The sequence below is a fragment of the Etheostoma cragini genome, chromosome 14 (assembly GCF_013103735.1).
Source record: "Etheostoma cragini isolate CJK2018 chromosome 14, CSU_Ecrag_1.0, whole genome shotgun sequence".
Taxonomy (NCBI): domain Eukaryota; kingdom Metazoa; phylum Chordata; class Actinopteri; order Perciformes; family Percidae; genus Etheostoma; species Etheostoma cragini.
In genome coordinates this window covers 11,811,596-11,823,548 of record NC_048420.1, presented here as the reverse complement: position 1 = coordinate 11,823,548, position 11,953 = coordinate 11,811,596, and the positions used below count along the sequence as shown (strand labels likewise).

Sequence of the window (11,953 nt, the reverse complement as noted above, 5' to 3'; positions counted from 1 at the left end):
CTCTCTCTCTCTCTCTCTCTCTCTCTCTCTCTCTCTCTCTCTCTCTCTCTCATATAATTGAGCCAGAATAATATCTGTGAAAATGCGCTGAAGTGGAATATCCTGGTCACTCATCCGGTTTGACTAGGACACTAGAGTAAAACACATGCACACACACAAACGCAAGCACGCAGTTAGATGCTTTTTACGCACACTGTGAAGTGTGATGGCAGAGATCCACATGGCTTGGAGCACCAGCGGCGTCTTGCTGCCCTGCCACCGTGGCCCCTCTGCATGTAGGTCATTGTCGACCAGGGGCGCAACACCCTTACCCTCCTCCGCTCCTTCTCTCACACCCCCCTCCCTTACTTCTATCAACCTTTCCCCACTGGCGTCTTCTTCCTTTTCTTCCTTTCATTTCTTTTTCAACAGCTCATTTAACTACAGTAAAGAACTAGGATGGCAAATACCATGATACCAGTTAAAGTGCCACAGACCGTCAGAGCGTAAACCCATATGAACTTTAAATTCTTACATTACTTTTATTTACAAAAGGGAAATTCATGTGGCAAAATCTATTTCTCCTAGGGCTAGGGTTAGTCATAACATCTCAAAACCCCCTATGTTTTGTAAGTGGAACGACCAATACAATTTTTCTTTTGACATTTAGTCAAATAGAAACAAGCTACATTGCAAGAAAAAAAAGCTTCAGAGGGGCCATTTCACAAAACAAAACTCATATTGCACAATTTGGATTAAAAATCTGAACATATCTGAAAAGATGTTAGGAGGAAAGGGGCACGATCCAGTCATTGAGTTAATATTAGTATTAAAAGGAAAATACGGTTAAGATAAGCATTGGAAGCCTCCTTAAAAGTTATCTTTGCTGATTTAAATTAGCCAGAACTTTTCAGACCCTGAGATGTGGCTGTTGTGTGTCATCTGATGTTTGTCATTTGATCTTTGTGTTGTGAGTCTCATTAAGTGATAGATTCAGGTGCTTTGCTGTTATTGCACTAACACCAGGAACAGAGAAAAGATCCATTAATAATCTCGTCACCTCGGTGGGGAGGCTGATAGTTTTAAACATCATCATCATTAAACTCTATTTTTTGCAGCAGGTGAGAAGTGGGGTCATGTTACTCAGTGTACGGAAATGACGCAATTTGCCTAATCACAATCGACAGACAAAAGTCAGTTGATATCTGCTCTGTAGTTCATTCATCCTACATTAGGTCGGCGACACCTTGTGTTTACATACCATGTCATGTTGCCACTTGCTTTTTGTATTTTCATAAGAAAATGATTGTGTCCAACTGACAAAATGAAGTTTATAGTTGCCATAATTAGTCTGTAGTCTGTTTTTACTCAGCTCTGTCCACCATAGTAAAAGCACTGTCCTTTAACACTTTACTTTAGGTCGCTTATTAAATATTTATAAGCAGTGTATTAACGTTTAAGAAATGGTTTAAATGGTCTATAATATAGTTGTATGCAGATATATCTATTAATGTCTTTATTAATGTACAGTATTTCTCTATCTATGAAGAAATATTTGAGGCTATATTACTTACTTACAGGGATTTACTGTTTTCCTGTCACTTATACCCTCTGTTTATGGGTACACACAGGAGTTATAGGGGCTCACAAATACTTTCATAAACACATGTGCTTACAACAACAGTTTTTGTTCCTACCCTCACCTACGGTCATGACCGAGAGAACGAGATCCAGGGTACAAGCGGCCGAAATGGGTTTCCTCAGGAGGGTGGCTGGCGTCTCCCTTAGAGATGTGGTGAGAAGCTCAGTCATCCGTGGGGAGCTCGGAGTAGAGCTGCTGCTCCTTGGCTCCGAAAGGAACCAGTTGAGGGGGTTCAGGCATCTGGTAAGAATGCGTGCTGGGCGTCTCCATAGGGAGGTGGTCCAGGCACGTCCAACCTGACCTGGGAACGCCTCAGGATCCCCCCCACGACCTGATATCGGATAAGCGGACGAAGATGGATGGATGGATGGATGGATGGATGGATGGATAGGTAGATGGATCTGCTTACAACTACATCATAATTTGCATAAAAACGTGTATTAAATGTTTGTATATAGCTCATAACTGCTAAATGGGGAGAAACGTTTATCCTTAAAACTTAAAGGTTTCCCCCCAAAGTTGGTCCAAGTCCTGAAGTTCTTTGGCACACAGCAAACACACTTTTCTTTGTCCATTTGCTGTTAAACAGTCTATTTTGGGCTTTAACTTTCTGTGTTTTCAAAGTAAAAAGCAACATTTTGGCAACAGCTTTGTTGCTAGCAGCAAGTGCAACAGCAGTGTCCAACCAGACTGTACAGTGACAAGGACTACTTATTGGCTGCAGGCAAAGTAGGATAAATATGAATTTGATTTTGGTTCCAGGCAACCATATGCATAATTTAGGAGAAAAACTAAAAAAGCTTTGGGTTAGGATGAGGCAATCCGAGCTGCTGTCTTTAATTTTGAAATTACGCTAAAGTTGCCATCTGGGTTTTGGCTAGATGTGTACAGTAGTTGTTACGTCTTGTGAAGCCTACAAGAAAATATCTCCTAAATTGTTATGAATGCCTTCTTTTTGGCATCACTGGCCTCCACCTCTCTGTCCAACCAGCTGAGCTAATCAACCACAATCACTTCTCCTGTCTGCTTTTCTAAAGGCAATTACGTTAAGAATTTCATAGAGGGCTCATGAAAACTGTGCTTGCTGCTTTTCAAAGGATTTCGAACAAACACTGTGGCATCAAAATGCCTTTCCTCTCCCCATCTCTTTGCCCTCTGTGCTCTTGACATATTTCTCTACATTTCCTCATTCATTCTTCAGATACCTCCATCCTAAAAACCTGCAGTTGCTTCACCTGCTTTCCTTTATATTTACGTATATGTACAGTATAAACAAATTTGATTCACTTTGGTCCAGTATGCATACTTATTGGTTTCTCTTCTAAAACCGTGATATAGTATTTGTCTCAAGAGTAATCTTTTACACTCCTTATAACGGTAATTATCCTCAGACGGCTGAGAAGGGCTGAGAGTGACATACGACTAATGCCAAAAATGTCTCTATTTGCATAGATCAAAAACAGTTGGTGCCACACAGGATAATGTGTTTGTGTTTGTGTGACATCTCTATCAGACAGCAATGTTTCAGTGTGTTTTTTTGCCTCTTTTCTGTGCCCAGGACAACAGTTGGCAAGCTGGTACCCTGGGCATCGGCAAAACAAAATGCCACCTTATGACATTAAAAACGCCTCCAATCACTGATCAGAAAGTCTAAATTTATTATTTTTAATATACAACATATGGCATTGCTTAATGTTCTGTGAGAGATTTTAAAAAGCATCAGCGTACATAATTGTAATCCCTGGAGTCATCACAACACAGTCATTTTATGTTATTATGGTCTTCATTGAGGACAACAATATATTCTCTTTTTGGTGATTTTAAATTTTCTCTCCCTCTGCACTATTCTCAGTGGCTTTTCCTCTGTCAATTTCCATCAGTCATTTTCTCAGATTTTTCAAAAAAATACTATAACAGAAATTGCTGCCACAAAGTCAAAATGTTACCAAAAATACTTATCTTTTGTCCTCGTCTTTCTCCTATTCTTTTGCCACGGAATCTCCTCTTTTGTAATTGCCAGTGATGAAGTGTTTCTGTCAGTGTTTGCCTGATAGCTCACACACACACACACACACACAAAATCCTAGTCACATTACGTATGTGTGCTCACAGAATGTGCAAATGTTGGCACCCACAGGGACATATGTCCAAACACGCACACCTCCGTGTGAAGTAGCTGCCAGTGACAATGAAGAAGCTCTCCATTTCCTCCCTCACTTGTTGCTCTATCTCTCCCTGCTCTCCACCAGGCCAGGTGCCTACATCTAGTAAGAGTGAGATCCATATGCAGAAACAAGACCCAGCAACTGTGGTTCTAGAGTCAGGGGGAAAACAGGAATGCAGGATGCTTTAATCTGCTGTCTTTCTCTATTTTTTCATTTTGACTTTTAAATGGCTCGTCGAAGGGCCATGACAGTATTCAGTAAGGATTTAGTTAGTTAACCACAAATCTTGTAGCAAGAATTTTCCCTCCTTCCAATGGGATGTCAATGGGATCATGTAAATTTAGATTTGGTTATTCAGGAGCCACCTTTAAAGTCTTAGACGTCATGGCATTCCACCGGTGCATTGATGTAACAAGCTAGGAGATTTTTTTTTTGCATGAATCAAGTGTAGTAAATGGGCTAAAAACAAAAAGAAGAATGACAAAGAAAAAAATAAAATGTTATCTGTTCCTATCTTTGTAAACTATGGAGTGTGTTTCTATAAAAATCCATACTGATTTCATAGCCGGACAGTTGGAATTTACAGCCAGTTTGCCCCTAATGTATACCTCCATCTCTCCACCTTTCTGGAGCTTTTTTCGATGTATTCACTTGCGCTCCCCTCTGCCCTCTAGTTATCTCTTTTTTTAGAGAATTTCTTCTTTCCTTCACTCATCTCTTTGAGAAAACAGGGTTGACAGCATCTCTTTCTCTTACCTATCCATGCCATCATTTAAACCTTCCTTCAATCTATCCTCCTATCTCTTTATTATTCCAGTCATTTCATCTTCCTGTCTTCTCTTCATTCCACCTTCCTTTTTTTTTTTTTTACCTCTTCCCTCCATCACTCCCTTCGTCGCCTCCATTTCTCCATAGACAATCTGCCAGTGCTGTGCCCTCCCAGAGTGATCCCGTTAGATGGCTAATGCTGTGAAAAATGACAGAAAACCGCCATTTTACCGCCATCGTCACCGCTTTGGGGTCGCCTGCCGCCTAGAGCCTTGTTGCCTGGCAACTCCCCAGACAGCTTCCTTCCAAAAGGAAAAGGCGCCTGTCTGCTTTGCTGCGATAGAGACCTGAGCCTAATGAGCATTATATCTTATTTTGTCTTATCATTTTGTTGTTAGTGACACAAGTTTGCTCGGAGCTGCGACTATGCAAAGAGCACTGATGCATAATGTGTCTCTCATATTGAATGAACAAAATTCTATGCTGCAAGTGTGACTTCCCGGAGCATTGTTGTTTGAATAACGGATTGCTCCGCCAAAAGCATAACTATACATAAATGACGAAGGTGCAGATGATGCAGTAAAGTTGGCCTGTTCCTTCAAGTCTTTGCACTGACTAAGTGCAGAACCAATGTACAGAAGGGTGACAAATTAAAGGAAAGGATGCCAGAGTTACCAGAAAAGCCTTCAGTAAGTGAGATTTAGATGGAGGGGGATATATTACGGTACTTTCAATAAGTTATAGCTTATAAATTAGAGCATAACATGCATTTAATTTTAATTTTGCATTTTCATTTTGCACCACATATTAACACATAACCTTGTGATGCTATGGCCTTTACATTAATGTGAAGGCATTCTATTCGGAAGGTATTCTATTCAGAGCAACAGAAATGCTACTATGTCCCACCTAGTATGAATAAGCCATCCTTTAAACAGAGTTATCAAGTCAATGTCAATGTTAGATATTTCATGTTTAAAAAGTATTCTCATCCATCAGTGTACCATAGAGTAAGAGACTGTCTTTGTTGAGCTTCATCTTCCATGCTACACCACAGCTGCCCCGTCCAAAGTGGCCCACAGTTTGCAGTATGATTGTGTTCATTGTTTACATGTAAAACTATCTCTTCCTGTGACCATAGATGATTTGTGCCTCTGACTATAGTCCAGTGACTTGGCTGTACCAGAGCATCTTATGCATAACTCATGATTTTCTCTTGCTCCGTCCCTACAAATTTCTAAGTTTGAAAATAGGTAATACAATATTTTTTTCATGAAGGAGTTACCTGTAGCTGTAAGATAAAAATGCCATGCATAAGTCTCAGGATCCCTTTTCTTTACTGTCTGTTAAATGTGGTCCTAAAAAAAGGAAAGCCTGCCTGTGCGTCATCTCTTGCCCCACTTTCCTGTGCTTCCACTTCAAAATTCACAGATATGAGTGACATGAGCCACACGGTTGCCACGGGAACTCCAAGAGGGTTATAAAAGTGCTTTGTCAAAGTGTGTGAACTCACTGCCATTGAAGCAATTTTGAGACATCAGAGGTTGTGAACATCTTCAGCAGATGAGGGAGAAGTTGACTCTACATCTGAGTTGAAAGGGGTTCCGCCTGCTACGTGGTCGCAGTGTCTTTTTAGCAAACGGCGTGTGATGTACTGTGGAACTGCATATGTAATCCTTTGTAAGATTAAATGTTGGAAACGAAAGACAGCAAGTGCAAGCAGAATGAGGCACAAAATGTGAAAGTTGTATTTCCAAAGCAGAGGCATGGGATTTAAAGCTTGAAAACTGTATTATAATATAACACTTTAAGGATATCCAGAAATGATACGGTATGGGCCCATTCATGTTCATCACTTTTAGGTGAATCAGTGCAGCTTTTAAGCACCAATTCACATTTTAAGTGACCATTCTATAGAGAACCACTAATTTAAATCCATCAAGGTCATAGAGGAAAACATGAATAGCTGCAATTTCCATTAATGGGAGCTGGATGGAGAATATGGGGGACAAAATGTCTAGTGGAAGTGGATTTTGCAGCCCTAGAGGAATGTGTAGGTGTGTATTTATTAATGATGAGGCCATTCAAACGAGACACATTAAACAAAGTGCACACTCCATGTGTTATGTGTGAGGACCGAAACAAAGCTAACATTTCTGTATAATTCCTTTCTTCATCTCTCCTCATCTTGTTTTCTGCCTTAAAGAACTTTGCTTACCTACAGAATTTCTGTAAATCAAACACTGTACTGTAGATGCCTGTAGAACAGAATACTGTAGAACACACAAGCAACATTTGCTGTTCACTAAACTAGCTATTATACATGTCTTACTGTAATCAAGCCTGAAGAGAGAGACACACACACACACACACACACAAACACACACACAAGCAGCATGGCATTATGCCCAGCCTTGCCCCAGGTGTCTCAGCATTGATGTATTGGTGTGGCCTCAGATGAATCCATGCAGGGCAAACTAATGCTCTTATTAAAGGCTTTTTTAAGCTCTGCTCTAACAGAGAGAGAGAGAGAGAGAAAGAGAGAGGAGAGGTGACGTGTTTAGGCGTATTAATATCCACCTCAGGTGCTAATTTGCCCCGTAAGTCACATGTGTCACCATCTGATGTGCAAGGCAAGTGGAAATTACAGGAAACGTATGGGGGGAATAAATAACCTTCCTTAGTTGTGCCCATTAGTGTCCTAAGCACAGATTAATAAAATTTTAGCCAACTTTGGAGAAGCCCAGTGGCCAGAATGGGACACCATTTGATTACACACCTGGATGTATGATCACTGACACCCTTCCTTTTGACCTGCAGCGGGCAATCAGTGTACCTTTTGTCCCTGAATGTGAAATTAGAACACGTGCAAAGAGCAAACCAATGTGGCAACATTTGCAAACTGAGTATTTCTTCCTTTTACTGGTCTACGCTGTTGGTTTTTATTGCAACTCAAGGATATTCTGCATGTTTTGCTGTGACTGTACTCAATAATTTGTGCTGTCTAATTAGTTTTTTCCGAAACACAATGTACTTTTTGGAGTGTTGTATTAAATCACGTTCCTGTGTATGTGTTTGTGTTGTCAACAGGCGGACCCCCAAGGCCGAGACATAGCCATCCGTCCCTTCTTGGAGCACTGTGAGAACACCCACATGACCATTTGGCTGGGCATCGTTTATGCCTACAAGGGACTGCTTATGGTGAGAGGAGAGGGTTACAACGCAACATCTCCTCATGTACTCACAGCCCGGACACTTACAAATGCACACTTACACTATAAATGAACTGTAAAAGGGTATCTGCTGTCTGTTAACAGCCTTATATATTGAGGCTTGCTGCCATTTCTATAATGTTATTTGTGTAATCCTGTGTCCCTGTGTAATTTTTTCATTTATCTCCTGCCACATGCTAAATATGTGTAAAAAAAAAACAACAAACAATAATAATAATAATTTTTGAGTATTTTTATATCAAAATCCCGCTCTTTCCGTCTCTTGTAAAACAGAACAAACATCTTATTAAAAAACATATTTTTTACTTTTCCCTGACAGTTGTTTGGCTGTTTCTTGGCATGGGAGACCAGAAACGTGAGCATCCCTGCTCTCAATGACAGCAAATACATCGGGATGAGCGTTTACAACGTGGGCATCATGTGCATCATCGGTGCTGCAGTGTCTTTTCTGACAAGAGACCAGCCCAATGTCCAGTTCTGCATTGTGGCACTGGTGATCATCTTTTGCAGCACCATTACACTCTGTCTGGTCTTCGTTCCCAAGGTCAGTTTTTCTTTTGTAAACGAGGAGAGTGTATGTACGAGCACAGGTGGATTACTCTGCATTGCCAATAACTAGAGTGCTTAATTATTACCCACACCCTATGTTATTGTATCCTAGAGTGCAGCTGTGATTAATACCTATAACCCCTCTCCCAGTTAATCACCATGAGAACCAACCCAGACGCAGCCACCCAGAACCGGAGGTTAAAGTTCACCCAGAACCAGAAGAAGGAAGACTCCAAGACATCCACCTCAGTCACCAGTGTCAATCAGGCGAACACTTCACGACTGGATGGCCTTCAAACTGATAACCACCGTCTCCGCATGAGAATAACAGAGGTCTGAGCAAAATCATGTTGTACTTTTTTTTTTTTTTGCAGTGCATCTTCATCGTTATTTTACAGGATGGCTGTGCAGTGGGTGGCAAGGTTTTAAATGCAATACTGGAATGAGGAGAGGCTTTTTAGCGTGATTGAAGAAACGGTTGTAGAGTACAAGTTCTGCAAGGAAAGGAAAAAAAGCAAATTGTTTAAGTTAACTGAACTTAATAAGTTAAAAAAGCTATCCTGTAGGCAGTTTATTGTCACATGTTATTTCATTATTCCTCATAAAATTATGGTAAATTGCTAAAAGCAATTCTGATTTCATCAAGAGATTGTGTTGTCACTGAGCAGGCTACGCTCTACCTTTTTCTTTCATTCATTTTGTAAAAATGTTCCCTTTTACTGACATTGAGTGACATTGGGGAAAAAAATCCCCTGGCAATCACCTTGGCTTTTTATCAGAACTCGCAGTGGTGTATAACTGCTGTTGTCATTGCTCTAGTTCATGATTGTGGCAAATGAGGAGCAACTTAGACACTCTTAGAGGACAAGACAAGTTTTTATGTCTTTGGCAATCAGGCAAATGTAAAAATGTGGTTGCAGCAGTTTATTATTCATAGATCAGACTCCACACCGGGTAATATTTGGCTGATAGCCATTAGCCTACTTGAGCTAGATTGTCTGTAATGTTATGTAATTAAAAACATTTCAGTTTTGGGTTTATAATGTAGCTTACTCTACTTTATCATCTATTTAACCCACTTTAAAAATAAATAGATTAATTAATGTTTTGTTTTGTTTTTCTGTTTAAAAAGCTGGACAAGGAACTAGAAGAAGTGACCATGCAGCTGCAGGACACCCCAGAGAAAACTCCCTACATCAAACAGAACCATTACCCGGACGCCAACAACATTCTCAGCATACGCAACTTCACAGACGGTAAAGGTGAGAAATTAGCTGAATGCTTCCATTTTTCGTCATACTATCTATGTTAAAAAAAAACACACACATAACTTACGCTCATGTAGTGTCTGTGTTTGCCATTACAGTCAGTATATTTTATACAGTCTGGGGGTACAGCTGGTGTTATTATGGAACCCACAGCAGTTCTAGGCAAGACCCGCCCTTCAATAGCATTCACCCACTACGATTGGCCAGTTGCCATGTTGTTCGGGGGCCAATCTCCTGACCAATCGGCTATCCTAACATTTAATTACTCAAGGTCAATGTCTAACCTCAACCAATCGGGTTGTTTCGTAGGGCGGGTCTTGCCTAGAACTGCAGTGGTTTCTATAATTGCACATGCAGCGCATGTAAAATCCAAGATGGTGTATTATTTATTTCTTACTCACTGACTGGAGCGGCTCAGCGGGATATACTCAATGCTGCTACTGGTGGCTGACAATTGATTCATAATTCTGTCATAAAGTCTCACTCTCTAGTATTAATTTAATGTAATAAGTCTACCTGTAGCTGTAATGAGTTTTATTTCATATATTGCATATCGTTTCATTTGTATGTAATTTTTTCATAATCAGTGGCTTTAAGAAGGGATTTTAATGGTGCTTTCAGAGCAGCAGCTTCATGGAATATCATAGTGGATTTTTTTTCTTCCACTGCCTGCTGCAGGTAAAGAAGGGACACATGAGTACTACGTGTGACTGGAAGTCTGTGGCGTCTATGAACTTAGCTACACTAGCTGCATACTCCACTACTGCTTAGCAAGTTGTACTCATGCTGTAGTCAGACTTGTCAACTCTCCCACCTTTTATTATTAAGCCCAAAGTGAGTCCACACTAGATTTTGCATCTAAGTATTTGGTGTGTGGGCTGTTGTTTGCTTTGTGTTGAACAATGTACTTGAATAAACAGTAGAAATAATATTTAAAAAGTGAGGAGGAGGCAGTTAAGGTAAACCATGATTGGATGAGACAAGCATATGGAAACACAAGTGGTAAACTATCAAATAAAAAAATATAAAGACACATGTCATATCTGTCCTTTCCAGTGGAGAGGGCCCGTGTCGTTGATCTTCCCAACGTATGCCAGACACAAGCTGTTTGAATTGATGCAGAGCTGAATCTTAGACATTATGAATCTGCGGTTCTCAACTTAAATCAGTGAATCGTGAAACCCCAGAAGCACGTGCATTAGGCACCTTTTAGACACAACGTAGGGTGATGGTGATGTACAGCAGCCAGTTTCAGCATGTCTGATGCACACGCCAACACAAAGCTGCTCTCAGGGGTTTCTAATGGATCCGTCTGAGTCTGGGAAGGTAAAAGAGTAAAACAGCTGCGCTCGTTCTGTGGATTGGGAGCAGAGCGTGTTAAAATTGTTTGAGAAGTTCCTCATCTGTGAAAGTTAATAGTTACGCAATGATGATGATGACAATAGTCAGTGCATTCAAAAAAGCAACGTGCCTAATGCTTCTTCTTCGTTTCTTAGTTTGTCCTCTGTTTCTCTTTCTTCTCTGCCTCTCATCTTTTGCATGTACACACACAAATAACCCACAGACACACATCTCCCGTTATAGCCTTGTTAGGTATTTTTACAAGGAAAGATTTTAAAATAACGACGTGTCTGTGTTGTGGCACACACAATTAGTGGATGGAGCTGCTCATTGTTGTCTTTTTATGGAACACAGAGAGCTAGCAGTCAGTGCCAAGATTATTTTGATTAGAAGATAATTAGTAAATGAGCTACCATCTGTGAGATGTTTTTGATCGTCTTATATTTATCCTTTAAAGAACCCAAACCAGAATACTCTCAGCTAGCCATGAGATCTTTTATTGAATTTAAGATGTTACAAGTACCTGCATTGGCTCAGTGCACTGGATGCATTTGATTTTGTTATATATAGGTGTTTCCAAATCATTGAAAGAAACATTTGTGTCATTTATGTGTATATATGTGTTGGTTTGTTAAATTTCCTTTGGGATGAATAAAGTATCTGTCTATCTATATTACCTGAAGATAATTAGTTTGCATAATTTGAGCAAAAACATTCTCATGTTTCATTTGTTGAGAGTAATCTCTCTAAAGTGCTGGCAGCAGCTGGCAGCTGATATCAGGCTCTCTTTAGTGAAGTAAAACTCAAATTGTGTGGGCTTGTAAAAATACATTTATTTTAGACTGTAGCTTTGTTTGCACCGTCTTGGCTAGGTTTTTAAGAGAGAACAGAGATAATTATAGCCAGACACTTTTTTGCATGAATACTTATTTACAGAGAGATGTTTACCGAAAAGGAAAAAATTAATGTGACCAACAATATGTATGTATGTATGTATATGTACATGTG

General features: G+C 40.1%; 1 protein-coding gene across 2 annotated transcripts in view; it reads left to right on the top strand.

Moving 5' to 3' along the window:
• The window catches only part of gabbr2 (gamma-aminobutyric acid (GABA) B receptor, 2), a 172,392-nt gene that overhangs the window by 152,364 nt on the left and 8,075 nt on the right, over nucleotides 1-11,953 (top strand). For both annotated transcript variants that reach the window (XM_034892018.1, XM_034892017.1), the window contains 4 exons: nucleotides 7,645-7,755; nucleotides 8,107-8,331; nucleotides 8,487-8,669; nucleotides 9,469-9,598. In XM_034892018.1, coding sequence (XP_034747909.1) covers nucleotides 7,645-7,755; nucleotides 8,107-8,331; nucleotides 8,487-8,669; nucleotides 9,469-9,598 — 649 coding nt within the window. The remainder of the gene's footprint in view (nucleotides 1-7,644; nucleotides 7,756-8,106; nucleotides 8,332-8,486; nucleotides 8,670-9,468; nucleotides 9,599-11,953) is intronic.